Below are 18,890 nucleotides of genomic sequence, written 5' to 3'. Positions count from 1 at the left end.
GGACAAGCAGGACAAAGGAATGTGAATCATAGGAAATGACATCGAGAAACTTCAGACTCAATTCTTCTTGGAGATCACCAAGATTGTTCAACAGCCATCCCTGAAATAAAATAAAAATTACTATGATAATCACTATGTTTATACACATGCGCACATACATATACATATGCATGAAAATAAAAATGAGGTGGACTATGCTTCTCTTGAGAAGAAAAGGTACCTACTCCTCTAAATTCCAAAATCAATAATAAGGCATCCAAATTGAAGATCTAAATCACTGGTAATGGTTTGTAAAAGTAAAAGTGCCTATAAATCAAAAACCATGAATTTTGGTGGTGGATGGGTCAACATATCTCAGTTGGATTAAAAAGGAAACCTAAGTACACCTAGACAGAAGTTGAGAGGAAAGACTATTTTTTTCCCCATTCTACATGAGAATGAAAAATTCACAAATGAACCGGATAAGACCTAGGAGAAGGTATCTTTTGATTGAGCAGTGGCCTAGACTCACTAGTTAAGTGGAGAGCTTCTTCATGTTTAATCTACTCTCTTCTTATTCCCCTCCTTCTACCATGAGATAAAAGTGGATTATATCTAAGTAGAACTATGATATTGATTGATGAGAGTATAGAAAAGCTGATGACAAAATTTGGTGTAATGTCAAAAAACTTGAAGATCTGGTTTATCTCGATACAATGAAATCCTAAAGCTGCAATCACAATTTAAATGGGTATCTTTGGAGAATGATACAATGATCAAGTACATTATGTCATATGAGACTTGGACAACCAGAATGGTGATAAGCCTGATACATTCACCTAAGAAATGTGAAACTTCACCATTATGTTTTGCTAGCAACGGTAAAAGCATTATATAAATTGATGTTGGAGCTGCATCTATAGTACCATAATTGATGAAGGAAATGGACAATAAGATCCATGTGAAAAAGAATGAAATATTGAGTTCGGTCCAGATAATAAGGATTAGGAGGATGGTTGGGGACAAGAGTGGATTTTATGGTGGATTAGACTTAATTTTGCAACTCCAAAGTATATTTTCATCATGACTGATTTAGCTTAAACTGAAACTGAACCATAACCATAGCCATCAAGCTCTATTCCCATTCCCTGCTATCTGGGTTTGGCATTTATAAATCCTCATTCACCAAGCTTTCCTAATTGGGCTACCTCTGATGTTCATTCAACTGCAACACCTTAGCTATCAGGAATTATCAGATGTGAATTTGTTTCATAGTTTGGCATGGTTTTCAGGATTCGCTGCCAACCAAACATCAACCCTCCAGATCTTCACTTTTGTAATCTGGGATAAGGACAAAGCACCAGCGATGTTAATGAACTACTAACCAGAAAAGTAAGAGATAAATTTAATGTGTCGATCATGGGTTTAGGGAAACATAGGTGAACATGGTTTTTATATTAATATTTAAAAAGAAGAGAGGGGGGAGGGGTACAAAATAACAGAATATATAAGTAGAAGGCAAATAGGCAGCATTGCATCCTAATTACTTAACCATGTGCCTTGCAGGAAGGTTCCTTCTGGCATTAGGAGTACAATTCTGAAGAGAGAGAGAGAGAGAGAGAGAGAGAGAGAGAGAAGAAAAAAATGTAAAAGGATCCTTTTCTTCAAACATGGTAACTAAGAGCTCCTATTTTGACCAGAGAGAAACTTAACTCGCTCTTTTCTAGAGATTCCAACAAAAGAAAGAATGAAACGCAAAGGAAAAAGCTGTGAAAATTTGGGTTCCTGTGGCAGGATAATGCAAGTCTTACTAAAATTTAAGTCTGATGACTTCAACACAACCTAAAACAAAAACAAGAACCTCTGAAATTAATTTACATAAAACTGAACATGAAATCACACCTAGAAACTAACCTAAAGCGAACATGGAAATTATCATAAACCTCAAAAGAACATGCATAGAATACTCATGATACAACTATAAAATAGTAAAAGTAGAATATAATCCAATTTTGCATCATAAATAATAGTATATAATCCAATTTTTTTGAATTTACATTATTTACAAATTTCTTTATATTGCAAAGGTACAGAAACAGAGATCTAAAAATATTCATATACAAAGCTAAGTTTTAACAAGTAGATATTTTGAAAAGCCAAAATTGGACAGATCAGAACAGTGCATAATGAGATAGAAAATTGCTTAAGACGATTATCCATCTATAAAAAGCACTAGTAAGCAATTTTTTTCTACTTGTAACAGTTGTTAGAGAGCCAAGCTGCCTTTTCAATTACATTACTCTAGAGTGTTGCAATTTTCAAATTGAGTGACTGGTGACAGTGGTGTTATAATTTTAATTTGATAAATATAATGAGTTTTCCCAGATGCAAAACAGGATTGGCGTTTGTCTTACACTTAGGAAGTGTTTTTCTGTACTATCTGGTGAGATCTCTCTATGTCCTCCTTAATTTCCCCAACCCCATACAAAAATATATTTCTAAATGGGTTTGTATACATAGAGTCATTCTAAGGCATTTTCTGTTTAAAGAGAAAAAGCAAGCCTCATCATTATCACATCCTTAGTTTTGGTCCCTCTTGGTTGAAACAACCAAAACAGGTTCATATACTTTTCAAGGCTGGTTTCTATTCACTTCAGTTGAATCTTAGAACCAACGAAAACCATAGTTGGAGAAGGCCCACTGTCATGTGCACCTACTTATGTCAGTATTCTTCCAACCCTTTTTTTGCAAAAAAAAAAAAAACACTTATCAAGTAAAATACACGTAAGGAAATAATAAGACTTTTCTTATCATTATGTTCTTCATTGAATGCTCAAATAGTTCCATTCTGCTGAACAAATTACTTTTTGTTTAGATGATTAAATTACATCAAACCGTGTTTTAGAGCAAGTGTCAGATTTGGGATTTAAAGAAGAATCATAAGAAAAGCCAAAAAGTCAATCTGGTGGCCATGTGTAATAGATTTGCTATGGTTGTAGAAGTAGTCAAGCTGTACAATAAAGTGCATAGGAAACATCTAGTGCAGGTGATATATACGAGAAAGGAATCATATAAACATGGCTAATTGATGTTCATACATCAGGAAATACATGATATGATATAAGGACAAGAAGAAATAATAGATGGTAATACTTGGTCCTAAAAGCCACCTACCACCCAAAAAGTCACATGGCCCAAACATGCACCCCCACTAACCCCGCTTCTGATTCTAGATCAGTAAATAAATCTCAATTTTGGCAGTTTTGATGGCTTAAATCATAATGTCAATAATATACACTCGTAAATAATGATTTTCATGAAAAAGTCAAAAAATATCAGTCATCATTTGAGTATGTTGCATTGCTTCGGATCTCTAGTGCATAGTTTTAATATTTTGAAGCTGAACCTATCAAATACTTAATAGATAAATATAAAAAATATAAAAATCATTGTCTTGCTCTGTTTAAAGCGTAATATATCATTGTCTTACTTGATGACAATATATTATCACTTACAATCTATATGTTTATGAGATTAGAGCTAGAATCTTGCAAATTTGAACTCAAATCCCACAAATCTGCTTCCCAAGGGGCTCAAGTTCCTCTCGGGAAACCTTCCCTCTCTTTTCTCTTCAGGGTCAAATAAGTTCACACTCATGATTCGACACAATTGCTTTTTATTGGTTTTCATGGGACATAAAAACTGCAACACAAAAAAAAAAACAAAAAAACAAAAAAAAGAATGGAAGGAAGAAAGAATGAAAAAGCTTCCACAATGTCCAATAGAATTCTTCCTGCATGATGGTGAGTAGATTTCTAGGTCAATTACCTCAGGTTTATGGTACCAAATATCCAATGGAGTTCTGTTGGGTGATGCAAGTAAATTACTGGATATTAATACCATGTCAGTGGAGAATATTAACAGACATTGGGAGAATTGTCCATAGAAAAAGGTATTGTTCAGTGACCCAATGTGCCAACTGAAGAGTCTTAGAGAAAATAGCCAAATAGAAACAACATGGCAGACGTAAATAATTTCCACTCAGCACCCTTACAGTTTCTTATCATCTGGCATCACTTAAGAAGGCATCAGAAATGAAATAAGTGCAAGAATCAAAAAGTCACAAGCAGTTTGAAATAAAGAGACACGGCATTGTCCTTCCCACCTAATCATCAATCATGCTGGCATGTCCTCAGAACTGAGGAGTAATAATGGGTTTCCAACTCTTTAAGACTTGCAGCTGCCTCCTCCCCGATCTTCTCCAATAATCGCTCAGTGCTCTCCTCCAGCTGCTCGAACACCTCAATCCTCCTATCCACATTCTCATTCAGTGATGCAAACCCCGAAAAGATGGCATTTTGTTTCAGTTCTGACACCAACTTTAGGAGTGAATCTGCTGCTTGAACCTATTTACATGTACATAGATTAAATCAATATCTACAATTAGCGAAGATGTCAGAATATTGCTTGTTTCATCCTACCATCCTTGCAGCACGCATCTCCATCTGAAAAGCTTCTTGAGAGTTACGAATAGGTGGGTCATTCACCTGCCAAACATAAATAGGTAAATCAGTATAAATGAGACCTTTAGAAAAGTATAAACAATGGAAGCTTTTGTAAAAGAAATTTAAAACCCTAGATTTGAATCACCAAGAAACAAGTTTGGGAACAAACCCTGGCAACATTAATGAGGAGGTTAAAATTATCAACGATGTTCGCCACATCAGCATCAACCCTTTGCAGCAGGGCCTTCTGCTTCTGGGCAGCTGCTGCTGCAGCTGCTGCTGTTGGCCCACTTCCAGCACCGCTTGCTCCTGCTTTGCTCATGCTTCTGGAAAACTTTGGATCTTTCTATAGGCCTTTTTGGGTAGCGACGATATTCGGCCAATATTTGCTAAAAGTATAGGAGCCTAGTTGCAATACAACAGATGTACTCTATAACTGCGGGAATCAACAAAAAATAACTAGCAGTCTGATAGTAAAAAGCATAGATTTTAAATCATTCAAATCCCTCATTAGACAGCATGGAACAAATAGACTTGATATGTGTAACGCTTAGCAGCAGGATAAAGCAAATACTCAGTAAACTAAAGGAAGGCGGTTTGTTGGAAAAGATGGAAGATAATTGAGATAAGCTCAAAATTCCAAGAAAATAATACCGATGAAATGTACCAAAGATATTAGGAAATCTTTTGATAGTTAAAGTCCATGTAAATCAAATAATACAATGTCCACAAGGTGGAACCAAGCAACAAGTTTCGGAAATTATTTGGTGGAGCCAAGCAGAAGAACTGGGAAACAAAAGTAAATAAGGAAAACTTCAGAAGGCAGCAGGTAGATAAGGATTACAATAGTACAAGAAATGGGAAAGTCCAATGCAAGCCCATGGTAGAAACAAAAACATGAAGGTGCATACAGGAAGGTTTTTGCTCACCCCTAAGCTCGGTGTTCTAATTTTACCTCTCTTTCTACTGCTGCCTGTTAATTTCAAGGGACTGTGTAGTGGCCAAGCCTATAACATCATGAAAAAAGCAGCTAATACTCCTAGTTGGGAAAAATCGTGCTAAACAAATGTTTTCATACCCGTTGTAAGTTTTGAACGTTAAATTTCGAAATCCAGATGATCTTAAAAATCTAAAACTTCTGAATTAATATAAGCTGGTAATAACAAGTAAGGTGAGTCAGGCTTTTTCTCGAACAATGAGAATGCATGGTATGCTCACCGTCGCAGACATGATTGCAAATTATTTTTGCTGCGGCTAACTGTTGCATATCAATTCCTCTTCGATCGATCAAGTAAAATCTCAACTTGATGAAACTCTGATATGCCAAAATCTATCAAAAATTTCTCTATGACCTAAAACCAAGACAAGAAAACACGACTTGTCCGAATAAGGAGTAGAGATTTAACATTTTGAGGAACACCTTACCCCGTCAGCCACCGCCGATGGCCACCGTTGAAGCCGCCACCATCTGCCGGACGTCCCCCCCGTCTCTCTCTATCTCTCTCTTTCCTGGCTTTCTTCTTTCTTCTTCTCCTATTGCCTCTAGGACACCGATATGGAGATGAGGAAGGAGTTGGCACCGAGGAAAAACGGCTTTTGGTCGCCGGAGTAGGGGGAGAGCGGCCGCGAGACCCACCGCAACCAGGTGGCCAGGACTTTGCTCGCGTGAGGGGGTTTTATGACGCTGCCGAGGGGGGGTGTGATTGAAGCCAGCCAGCACGGAAAGATGCTTTCTCGGGGTGAACCGTGATTTGACCTCATAAGTGCACCAACCACCCCATAAAGAATATATTGATTAAATAAATAAAAAATTACAGATAAATTTACAACTCTATTTTTAATTTAAAAATAATTTTTTAAATAAATTTTATATATATCTTTATACTCTTATACCTTTTAAAATACTACAGTATTACATTATTATAGTACAGTACTTATTTATAATAAGATAGTATTACATTATTTAGTATAATATTTTTTATAATAATTTAATATTATTTTATTATATTATATTAGTATAGTATTCTTTTATAATAAGTTAGTATTACATTATATTAATATAATTTTTTTATAATAATATAGTATTACTTTATTATATTACATTAGTGCAATATTTCTTTATAATAAGATAGTATTACATTATCATAGTATAGTATTCTTTTATTTCAGTATTACTTTACAATAATGCAGTGTTACTTTATAATAATATGATATAATTTTATAATAATATAGTGTTGCTTTTATTGTGGTGTATTATTATTTTATAATAGTATAATATTACTTTAGAATAGTATAGTATTACTTTATAACTATAAAGGTAATTGGATCATTTTATCCTATTTGGATGGTTGTTTTTAAGTTATGTTTTAAATGAATATGATTTTTTATTTGAAACTTAAGTGGATAGTTACTTTTAAGTTTAAACTCCATTAGATATTTTTTATTAATTTTTTTTTAAATAAAATAATATTTTTATGATAAATTGTTACTAATATTTATATAATAAATAACATTATTATTGATAATATCTCCATTTTAGCCCCATATCAAATATCTATGGTTTGAGAGATTTTAAGTAATAAATAATATTATTATTAATTACAAATGGATGTTCAGAATTAAAAAACAATCTGATGATTCCATTGAAAGTTATAAAGTCTGCATGATGAGACATTCAGTCCAGTTATCAAACTTGTCACAATTTGTACTATTCTTTCTCTTATAATTTTCGAAAGTTGACAGATTGACCTATTCAATAGTTGGATGATAAAAATGTATTGCTCCATAGATATATCACTATAGATGTTTGTATGAAATAAACTTTTGGTTTCATTGACCCAGACTATCCTAGTTATATTTACAAGTTACAATGTTCTCTTTATAGTGTTAAATAGATATCACATGCTTGATTTCAACAGTTGAGCACTCACTTACATACTACTCTTAGTTTTTTTAGGTTTAAGACTAATGTCTCACTTTTTATCAAACATATTAAAGAATATATAACACTTTTTATAATTTATATCGATGATATTATTTTTATTAGCACTCATAATACTTCATTAGATCATCTTATTACTTCTTTATAAATTGAAATTGTAGAATCTAGGCCTTTTTGATTACCTTTAAGGCATTAAGGCTAAGACTTCTATTTTTGGACTTCATTTAATCCAATCAAAATATATTTTTGATCTTATCAAAATCAATATGAATGGTTCTAAGCCTGTCTCGACACATATATATATATCTATTGAGTCCCAACTGTTTCATTCTAATGACTTGCCACTCTCTAATCCGACCTAATATCAAAGTGTAGTGGTTGTGCTTTGATTCCTTTCTCTCATACATTTTGACATTGGCTTTGCAATCAACCAAGTATATCAATTCATAAATACATTTACTTTTATGCACTAGCTTGCAATTAATCATATTCTTCGCTACTTGGAGCATACTTTTAACTATAGTCTTTATTTAACCAAAGGTTCATCCTCTTCTTTTCATGCCTTAGTCGATGTTAAGTGGGCGGTGATCCTAATGACTAGCATTCTATAAATAGCTTCAATATTTTTCTTGTCCCTAATCTCATATCCTAGAGTACTATAAAGCAACGCACTTAAGTATGTTCAAGTACAGAATTTGAATACAAAGGGCTTGATAATGCTGCTGCTAAACTAATTTGAATTCAATTTTTCCTATAGGAATTGGGATATCTTGCTTTCTCAACTCTCTGTACTTTGGTATGACAATTTATCTTTCATTTATCGCACTGTCAATCTCTATTTAATGTTCTGGCTAAATATATCAAAATCAATTTTCATTTTATTCGAAAGCAAATGGTTTATTGTTAGCTTCATGAACAATTCATCTCTTCCAGTGACTTATATTCACTAAAGAACTCCTTTGAGTTCCAAGTTTTTGATGGTACCTACCTACCTTAGCTTGAGAGGAGAGGCGTTGGCAAATATTTCCATTTTATCTCCATATCAAAGGTCCATGATCTGAGAGTTTTAAATTCTGAATAGCAATCCTAGCAATCTATTTGTTATTTCTTTCCAACTTTTACATCATCTTACTTATAATCTCTCGTACATTTTCAACTATAAATATACATGATTACTAACTTATAATATTGAGGTACAAAAAGTTTCCCACCATATTTTTCTTTCCCATAATTATTAACAAAAAATGAGTAATCAATGATACTTTGAATGCTATTAAAGAAAATAATAATGTTATTGATTACTAATGATATTAAATTACTGATATTACTAATTGTGTTTGAATAAAATAGCATTATTTTGTTATTGATTATTTTCAATACCTAAATAATATGGGCAAAAAATTGATATATGACTATAAATTTCTATTGTTTAGATAATATTAATTATATTATTTACTAATAATACTAAATTATTAATAGTCAATAATCACTGACAAAATAATATTTTCAATATTTAAATAGTTCTATTAATTAATTAATATTATTTTTATTGATAATATTATTATTTATTATTATTTTTATTAAAATATGATCATAGCCAAGATGAGAAAAAGTGGAAGTGAGAGAACCCCTCGTCTCCCAATGCCTTGGTGGTTTAAAATGAAAGAACCCCCTCCTTATTCCTAATGAAAGTCGCATTGCATCAAAATTGACTCACTTTCATGATCAAGTGGACTACAGTCACTTTAGAAAAGCGGCTCTCATGCAATTTCACCTCCCACCCAAACGTGCTTTAATTTAGGAAAGTATCATATAATAGTAATATTAATGTAGTTATACTTGATGAGTATGTACGAGCGATTCAAATGCATTGATGAATGTTATCTAATTAATTTAAAAAATTTTAAATAATATTTTTTAATAAAATATTTTGAATTTACGATGGGTTGGAAAGTATTTCTCATTCTATCGTATACACGTAAAATTATAGTTTCAATCTATAATTTTTCGGCCATCTCGACGGCTGATATGGCACTGTTGAAATCATGAGTTGAGCCTACGACTACAATCAAATTCAAAATTATGGATTCTACTCATGATTTTTTTTTTTCTATAATAGATGACGGATGGGTGTGGAGGAGCCACGCGGGTGTCAGAGCGAGGGGTGGGGGTTTAGGGGTGTGCGCGATTGAGGAAGGGGGTGTGCTGAGGAGGGAGGAGGAGAGGAGGGAGGGTTGATGTTTAGCCAGGAGAAGAGAGGGGGAGGTTGGGAGGGATAGGGAGAGATTTTTTTTTTTTTTTTAATGTGGCAGACAAAGGAGGGACGGTGGCGATAGGCGCGGACCACAAAGTGAGGCGAAAGGGCATCGTGGGAGGTGGGGGGCACGAGCAAGAGGCATAATATTTTTTTATTTTTTTATCTGATGGAGGTAGAAATGGTGATGATAGACATTGACCCGCGAGGTGGGACAAAAGGACACCACAAGGAGTAGAGGGCACGAGCAATGCGGACCCACTGAAGATGGAGGAGATTTTTATTTTTTTTTGTGACGAACGATGGTGGGGGCTGGGGGCGGTGGTGCCAAGCACCGGAGGGGCATAGATCGAAAGAGAGAAGGAGAAACGACACCAAAAAAAAAAAAGAAAAATAGAATCATGTGCTCAACCCACAACTTCAGTGAAATCGTAAGTTGAGCCTACGTTTTCATTTTTTTTTTCTTACATCACATGGACATATGAATTTGAAATTGTGGATTCAACCTATGATATCAGCTAAAATGACGTTGAAATTATGAATTGAATCCACGATTTTACGTGACACGATAAAACAAGAAATGATTTTCAACCCGACATAATTTAAAAATATTTTATTAAAAAAATATTATTTCAAAAAAATCCAATTAATTTATGATATACTTTTTTTTCCCTCTCTAGTGATGTTAAAACTGAAATATTTGGCATGCCCCATGGATGAGACCGGCTCAAGACTTCAACCTCCATTTTGATGCTAACATGCAACATATGATATAACTCAATGCAATACGACAAGCCAGGCAGCACAGAAGATTTATATTCACATCTGAAAGATAGCATTCTTCGAACGCCTTCACTAATGAAAGGCTTATCGTGCACCACAGTTTTCACTTGAAGCATATAGATATTGGACACTGACATGGTGATCACAAAATATACACAAGGGCAACACTTAAATATGCCAAATCATTTCTGAGCTAATCAGGAAAAATGATATTGTACATGAAATAATATAATGGATAATTTTCACACCGGAAGAGTGACTACTAAAGAAATCTTTGAAGTCAGGTTCCTTTAAGAAGAACCTTGTTTCCTCTTAACCTTGAACTTGGTTAGATTTCGATGCTTATATCTGCAATCAAATTTCCATACACCTTGTCTCAGCATCTCAGAAATACGGATGAACTGTTCATAGACGTCAGATTCTGCAAGGCATTCCACAAATCATATTAATTGATGAAAGTACTTGACACAGAGAAACAGCATCAGAATCTAGTAGTCCCTGAGATTAAGATGTGTTGCTAAAATGATTTTCAATATAATAACTAAATCTCAAGATATGTTTTTAAGTGCCAATAAGATATGTTGGAAGATAAACTTGCCATTTCCCATCCATTTCTAAAAGCTTCTGACAAGAAAAGGAAAAACAAAAAAGCCAACAAGATAGAGAAAATCTGCAAAGGAGGTCTCATTTACGACCCTCTCACTTTGTTCTTGACTGAACCGAATAACGTCCACCATTCACTACCATAACGGCAAGCACAAAGACTTTCAAGTATTTATCATCTTTTTGCAACAACAAAACTTTTATTTCCAATGAAGTCATTTTATAAGCTTATTTGGTTATTTCTGTGACCAACTTTAAGGATAATTCTAATCCTAAGTGGAAGTCCGTCCACTCATCACCTTGCACTCAAGAAGAAATGTTCTAGCAAATGAAGCTCATGATCTCAGCAAGAACCAATACGTTGACCATAAAACTAAAGAGGAATTACCCAAGTTGCATGTATGGACTTAGAAGTCTTGAATGTTTCAGAACTATTGCCAGATTGCCAGAGCAACATCACAATATATAGTCAGAAAATCATTGATTTGAATCTCAAAACATAAAGTGCAACAAAATAAGCAAAGCACTCTTTTAGATTCATTTTCAGTTCCATATAATGTTCAAGGTTTTTAGATGAATATATTCTTGTATACATCTATTTTCATGTACTTGATTCTTAATGGACATAATAAGAAATCTACATCTTTACCTAAAACATAATTACATCTAATTTTTAAGGGATGGTGAACACAAATTCTTGTTTACTACACCATTATTGTTTACAAGATGGCTTAAGTCTTAAAACCTTTTCAACATGTGTGCAACATAGAAAATTGAAAATGTCTACAACTTTTTCCTTGAATGTTGGATTTTTTTTTTGCGTTATTCTGTGTTTTCTTACAAAAATGGCTATACCTAATATAGCCACATGGCATGCTTTTAAAAGTAGAACCTTAAGAATGTTAAAAATTCTTAAGCATCCCTGATGGGGTAGTTTTGTTGTAATTACAATTAATAACCAAATAAATATTTAGTAGATCTAGGTGCATAACTCATTAACTCACAAATAAGACAACTGTTAAACTGGCCAAGAGTATCTATCCATATGGACAGAACTACGTTAATCTTCCTTGCTTAGCACCTCAGAAATAGTACAGTGGCGTCAATTTAGCATGCTTAAGAAGAATAATGATTTCAGAATTTACTGATGATAGAATTTCATTAACATCACAATAACAGCATACAATTAGTATCAATAAACCAATCAGCAAACACGAGAATAAGATTCCCAGCCATTATTAAATTATGTATAAACACCATAAGCAGCCGCATGACAAACATAATCATAACCAAAACACTAACTGTGAATTCTGGAAAGATCCAACACCAGAAAAATAGAACAGATTGATGATAAGAGAATTATATGCAACGGACTATCAATTTTTTGTCATCGATACATACAATTTGAGTAACGGATAAGAAGCAAATCATGAATGATTAATTTCATTAACCAAATAGTATTTTTCAAAAAATAATCGGTTTACTGGAATATGGGAATCACATCATTGTTAACTAAACATTACTGACCTCTGCAAATATGATGACAAGATGTTGGTATTTCTTCAGAAAAAGAAAAACATGCTTCTAAGGAGTGCCTTGTATGCGACATAAAATCTAGCTATCAAACACATGTTTATCGTGCAGAAGTATTTGATTCCTCAACTCATGATCAAAGAATTTGATAAGCTTATCATCACAGAATCATCTATTTATGTGAAAATATACATGGCACTCTGTGGCTAGCACCTTAAAAGAACAAAAAGCGATTTTCAATGCTAAATTGTGGCATCAACAATGATTTTTTCAATAACATTATATATCATTCCATTATGAGCATCAGATAATCAGACCCAAAACAAACACGCACAAAAAAAAAAAAAAAGGGAAAAAAACTAGAAAAAGAATATCATAAGCAAAACCATAACCACAAGACTGATTATGGATTCCATGAAGAACCATTGTTGAAAGTATTGAAGCAATTAGTACTCAAGAGCAGCATTAGCTATGGACAGTTTATGAAGCATTGTCATCAACATGCATAGAATTAACAAAAGTTATGGAACAATGTATAATCAATTTCATCACCGTTTTCTGGTTCCTGTTTAAGCACCTTTATGGCATGTGGAGGAACCATATTGCTTCAGCTCAAATAAAACAAGTCCAACGTACAAGTTCGGAATCTTAGATATCTGAAACCGAAGGAGACGAAACCAGTTGTCGGAGGCCAAATCATTTGGAGGAATCAGAAACCCTGTACAGATCAGGAGTGACAATCTCCGGCAAATCCAACCCAGGAAAGATCCCCTGATCATAGAAAAACCCTATATTAGTTCTCCATCTTACAAGCCAAAGAAAAAAGAAAAAGAAAAAGAAGAAAAAAAAAAAAAGTAGGGGACCACAGGAAGGCTAAAGGATCATCTTTTTATTCAAAGAAGAAGAAAAACGAGGCAAAAAGACGATCTTTCTAATATTTCCAGAAGCAGGAAAAAAGAAGGAAGCTTACATTAAGCTTCTTTTGGAGGGGCCTGGGCCGCTGCTTGGGGCGGCGGGGGGGCTTGGCGCCGGTCATGGCGATAAAGTCCTCCATCATCTCCTCCTTCGATAGCGAGATGCTGAACTCCGCCGGCCTCACCTTCTTGGCCGTCTTCTCGTCGCCCTCGGCACCTGCTCTGGACCTCAGAGATCTCGTCACCGGACCAGAGACCGGCCTCCCAATCTCCACCGCAGTCAGGCCGCTGACCGCCGTCCTTGCCTCCAGGCAACGATCTCGCCGCTCCTGCAGAGCGGGAGGCCCGTCTCTCTCCGGCTTCTTGGGCTGGGTCCGGCAGGGAATGCGGATCACGAGCCTCGGGCGACTGGAAGGAAGGGAAGGATCGTTCTTGGTTTGGGACGCCGGAGGGGGAGGCGAGGCCGAGGATGGACGCCGGTCGGTGGTGTCGCGGTGGCCAGAGGCTAGCTGGCATCGGAGGATGCGGGTGCTGCCCCACCGGAGCGCGGGGTTCTTGAAGGGGACCGAGAAGCTGGGCCCTGCCGCCGCCGCCGCCCGCGGCTGCGACGGCGGAGGCTTCGGAGGCTCGTCGATCACCGAGCACCTCAAAACCATCTCATAGAGTAAATAATGGAACAGGGAAGAGAGGATTGGAAAGCGCAGTGCGAGGGGGTTCTTTGTGTCTCTCTTGTTGTACTTGGTTTTGTTTCCGAACGAGAGAGAAGCGAGGGAGAAGGGCTTTTCTTTCCATTGAGGGTTACTGCTAAGATGCGCCGTATAGTGGGGAGAGTCCGGGGGCAATATGGACCGTCAGATGGATGGTTCTCCCACTACGATTGGTACGGAAGATTTCGGTGGAGTTTGAGTGCAACCGTCCACATCTTATTGATGGTGGATCCCGGGCCACAAGCAGTTTCAGCCGCGCATCACGAAAATGACTCGGCAAGGATCATGCTTTCCGGCCTGCACTGGCCGAACAAAAAGAAAATAGGTGGCTCTTCATGGCCGTCGCAGATCAAGTCATGTTCCAGTATAAGGTCCCATGACTTCAATCATAGCTCCTATATAAAAATTATACAAAATTATAGATTTTTTTCATTTTTGTTAGCAATAGTATGCATTAAGAAAAATGAAAAAGAGGTAAAGACGAAAGTAGTAATCCAATGATAAGTAGATTTTTTTTTATGAAAATCTAATTCCAACATCACGCAGGAGAGAAGGTATTGCCTAAATTTTTAACCACTATGAATATAGGTTAAATAAATAATTCATTAGAGAGCCGAGCATTTCCAACATATTCTCCATTGATAATTACTTATTGGTAGCTCATGTTACAGCACAGAATGCATGATCTCAAAGTAATACTGAACCTCTATTACAATCTATTAGGTCAATTAGTGAATACAACAAAATCTTTCGTCAAGTTCAGCCCTTGTGTCTCCTTATAACTCCGATCTCATTTCTATCATTTGCTTAAGTGCAGCCAAAAGAGAGGATTTGGACTTATCTAGGTATTACAACATTAGGTACTTAACCTTCAGCCTACACTTTCAATTACTTATCTATAAGATAGCATGTAGAATTGAAGGGCGGAAGCAAAACACTCTCTGTTTAGCAAATAGAGTAACTTTGTTGCAATTAATTTCATCATCGCTACGGTATATATTCTTACTTATAGTTTGCAAAAGTTAGAAAGGAATTTTGGACTTTCTTAAAGGGCCATGATTCTACTAAAAGATGATTGCATCTTATATCCTGACAGATGGTTTATGTTTTTAAGGATCAAGGAGGGTAGAGCATCAAATCATTGATGATTAGACAGCAAGCTTTGATGATTAAATGTGAGGATTTGTACGAATATGTATTTAGTCCCATATCAGTTATTCGTTTGAAAAATTTTGGATATTTATATCAGACTAAAAAATTCAGATAATATCTTTTGACTAATTTTTTGAATAAAATCTCAATCGTTACAAATATATTTAATCCTCACAAATACTTATCATGATGCCTATTTGTTTTTAGCATCATACGTTATCAATTTTTCATGGTAGGCTTTCATTCATTTTGATGGGTTATCTTCCAACTTGCATTAACATATACTAGGAATGCAGTAGGAGAAGAATTTCAACACATCGCAGTATTGTTTAAAAGGTGAGTCGCTCAGTCACATGGTTAAAAAATAATAAGTTTTTTTAAGAAGGAACAATTATATTTTAGTTAAGTCCACTGGACAATCAAAGCAGTCGGCAAAGCCTATACTCCGGAGCAATTTAATTATGGGGATTTTTTTTTTATTTTTAACGTTTTGGTGAATAATCATGAGGAAGAAGTTATATAAGTGTCTGTCTATTACCTTAAAATAGCACAAGCAAGTAATGATTAGTTAATTATTCATCTTCCCCCATGTCATCATCTTATTTTATACCGGTTGAACAAGAGCAGTCTCCTCCGGCTGTACACGCAGCATTTTTGAGGGAAAAAAAAAATCCAGTAACATTATCTATCTAACTAGACAAAACATTTTCCAACAAGGTTCAAAAGAATTGTACCAAAAAACAAAAAAAAAAAAATCAAAAGAAGCCCAATAAAAGGGGGAAATAAATACCAGCATCACCACACCAAAATCATAACCATTCAATCAAACCTCATCCCTCCGATAGCACAAGCACAAAATATATAAAGAATTCAATTAATGCTTTAAAACTTACAAGAAAAATTCAATTAATGTTTAGAAACATGCAAGAAATTAATAAATATGCATGGATTCATAGAACGGCTCATTAATCTTGCTGTAGACGAATGGGTCATCAATCTATACCATTTAAAATGAATTACTATTTCTTTCCATTTACAAATATAACTAAAATAAATCAAGAAAGATGAAGAAAGAAGAATCCAGATTTCAATCACCCCACAATCACCAATCAATGCCAAATTCTCCAGCGTGTTGCATGGGAGAAGATATCCGATAAAGAACTCCTTCGATTCCAACCGCTCCAAGACAAAATTTTCTCCTCTATGAACGGGAAGGTTCGGCAACTCTATACCGCTTTAGAGTCACAGTCTTGGGCAGTCCCAACCCAGGCAAGAGTTCCTGCATCATGAACTCCCTAGGTCACCTCTATAATATTACTGAGACTAAAGAATCGTATGGAGAAGCAAGAAGAAGGAAATTCTAAAAAGAACAAGAAGAGATCTTACATTGACGTACTCTTGGACGGACCTCTGCCGCCTCTTCAGCCTGCGAGGAGGCTTCGATCCTGTCATGGCGATGAAATCCTTCTTGATCTCCTCCGCGGTCAACGAGATATGGAACTCTACCCTTTCCTTCCCTTTCGTCGCCGCCGTCTTTCCCTCGCCTTGTGAATCTCTGGATTTTAAAGATCTCATCTTGGAGGCATCTTGGGAAGGTGGATGTGGAGGCTCGTCTTCTTGCTTTGAGTTCTTGGAGTGGGGGTGGAAGGAGAGGCGGTGCACGAGCTTCCGGCGATTGGATGGAGGGTTTGGAGAATTCTGGGTTTGTGGGGGAGGAGGAGAGAAGGAGGTGGTGGGAAAGCGACGGGGACGCGGCGGGCGGTGGCACCGGAGGGAGGGGTTCTGGAAGGGGACTCAATTTTGGGCAGTAGCCATGGAAGCCTCTGGGGCGTCTTGGACCGTGAGCGGCTCAACACTACCTCAGGCCCACGCGCAACCCCAAAAGAGGGAGAGAGATGCGAAAAATAGGCTTGGACGGAGTGGAGGGTTGCTAGGGGGCCCTCCAAAAATCGTTATTACCTGTTATAACAGCAATCACGGCACTTAGTTTGCCGAGTCCGGCTATTGACTAGCTTGAAAAAAATAAAATAGTGGCAGGGCAGAATTCCGGAGGACCACTGGACTTAGCTAATAGTTAGTCTAGGCCTTAAAGATTAGTAATAATTTTCAACCCTGCTGACATGGAAAAGTAAGGTCATTTTCATGAGCAGTTTTCTGGAGGCAGTGGGCTGTGGGCATCCTTAAAATGTAGCCAACCGAGTTGACCTATTTTATCAGTAAAACACCTAGATAGATGTGCTATTGAAAAAACTAGGAAGCTTGAACCAAAGATAATATTTGCAGTGATGCTCAACATTAAAAATCCCATTAGATTAGGATTCCAACACCATTTTTTAGACCTAAAGTGACCAACCATAATAGTATGATTAGAAAAGGATATTTGACTCCCAGCTATTAATTTTGTGTTTGTCAAAGAAAAAATTAGCCTCTTTTACCCCCCAAAAAAAAAAAGGAAAAAATCTGCCTCATTAAGTAGAGCCAAGAATGTTCCGAGCAATGCTAAAGATCTTCTCTCTTTACTGTTTCCACCGAGAGTTTTCAAATCAATTACTCAAGTGAGAAAAAACATTCAGGTTGAAAAGGACACAACGCTGCCTCATCTTTCTCTTTCTTTTCCCCCCTTTCTTATTTAATGACTAGCTCTCGTGATGTCATTGATGAGTTAACGGGAAAAAAAAAAACTTTTCAGGAGAATAACTTGATCCATTTTCCCGAAACAAAACTTAATACAATATTTTTTGAATTTACTTTCATCCTGTTGTATTGGGCCCCTGTCGTCAGTTTGTTACATTGCTTTGTTTATCGTCTCAACGAATTGTTGGGTCTTCCCAACCTTTGCTCAAACGAAAGGACTCAATACAGTATCTGCATTATGATACCAAGAAAAAAGAATTAGAGGATCCAGGCCATGCCTTTTCCTTGAAGTAAAACTAAGACATGTCTTCTTTTGTCCTTTTTAGGCTTCTCCACTCTTCAAGATAAGAGCATAACTAGTATTCCAAGATTACCCACACCAGCCGGATAGAGAGAGATGAGGCCATGGAGGCAACCAGATTCTGCAAGTGAGAAGCACTGATTTGTCAGAGAAAGGAATGACTCAGCCGAATCTCACCCAATGTCCTAATAACGATGCGAGAATCTGAGCAATCATCAGCAGATAAGTACTGCTCCAAATCAGCCTCTGACATCTCCTAGCATTTCCTTTTTATGTGCTCTTCCTCTATTCCATACATGACTCCTGATTTGTTGCATGATCTTGTTAGTAAACGTCTACGTTCCTTGCAGTGGTCAATATTACCTTCCCAACACTCCTCCTCCGGATCATGTCCACGAGTTTTGGCACTTTTGGAGACAAAGAAACATCGATAAAAAATCTCTGAAATCTTATGTCACCCTGGTGGCAATCGCCTTGTGGTGCATTTGGGTTGAACGCAACAACCGGATTTTTCGCAGTGAAGCACTCGGTCAGACCGGATTGGCAAAAAGTATTATTTTCCTCCAACGCGATTGGACTAGGAA

General features: G+C 36.2%; 2 protein-coding genes and 1 long non-coding RNA gene across 12 annotated transcripts in view; all 3 read right to left on the bottom strand.

The window, feature by feature from the left end:
• LOC105041238 (mediator of RNA polymerase II transcription subunit 22a) overlaps window positions 1-6,224 on the bottom strand; it is a 6,895-nt gene extending 671 nt beyond the window's left edge. For 3 of the 9 annotated variants that reach the window (XR_831355.3, XR_831356.3, XM_010918111.3), the window contains exons 1-5: window positions 5,910-6,223; window positions 4,654-4,920; window positions 4,461-4,526; window positions 4,145-4,385; window positions 1-100 (exon numbers count right to left, since the gene is read on the bottom strand). The exon at window positions 1-100 is cut by the window's left edge. Coding sequence is in view for 7 of the 9 variants with exons in the window: in XM_010918111.3 (XP_010916413.1) it covers window positions 4,152-4,385; window positions 4,461-4,526; window positions 4,654-4,806 (453 nt within the window). In the remaining 2 variants the exon portion in view is untranslated. Of the gene's footprint in view, window positions 101-4,144; window positions 4,386-4,460; window positions 4,527-4,653; window positions 4,921-5,702; window positions 5,837-5,909 lie in introns of all 9 variants that reach the window. The other 6 variants (XM_073254234.1, XM_029263413.2, XM_029263415.2 and 3 more) reach the window with 6 other exon arrangements.
• A 4,288-nt stretch (window positions 6,225-10,512) lies between these two features.
• Window positions 10,513-15,098, bottom strand: LOC105041239 (uncharacterized). 2 transcript variants are annotated; one of them, XM_019849223.3, is made up of 3 exons: window positions 13,569-15,098; window positions 13,151-13,369; window positions 10,513-10,883 (listed from the first exon to the last, which is right to left on the bottom strand). In XM_019849223.3, the coding sequence occupies exons 1-2, from the start codon at window positions 14,166-14,168 to the stop codon at window positions 13,295-13,297; spliced, it is 675 nt and encodes a 224-aa protein (XP_019704782.1). In that variant the 5' UTR covers window positions 14,169-15,098; the 3' UTR covers window positions 10,513-10,883; window positions 13,151-13,294. The 2 variants fall into 2 exon arrangements, with proteins under 2 accessions (XP_019704782.1, XP_019704783.1); XM_019849224.3 differs by having other exon boundaries at window positions 10,516-10,883; window positions 13,176-13,369.
• Window positions 15,099-16,376: 1,278 nt separating this feature from the next.
• Window positions 16,377-17,238, bottom strand: LOC140856114 (uncharacterized). The gene is made up of 2 exons (XR_012139496.1): window positions 16,758-17,238; window positions 16,377-16,650 (listed from the first exon to the last, which is right to left on the bottom strand). It is a non-coding gene; the product is annotated as an uncharacterized lncRNA (long non-coding RNA).
• Between the last annotated feature and the right edge of the window lie 1,652 nt (window positions 17,239-18,890).

Source organism: Elaeis guineensis, chromosome 3 (assembly GCF_000442705.2).
Source record: "Elaeis guineensis isolate ETL-2024a chromosome 3, EG11, whole genome shotgun sequence".
NCBI lineage: Eukaryota > Viridiplantae > Streptophyta > Magnoliopsida > Arecales > Arecaceae > Elaeis > Elaeis guineensis.
The sequence above is the reverse complement of the archived record's forward strand: the minus strand, read 5'-3'. Positions and strand labels throughout refer to the sequence as shown.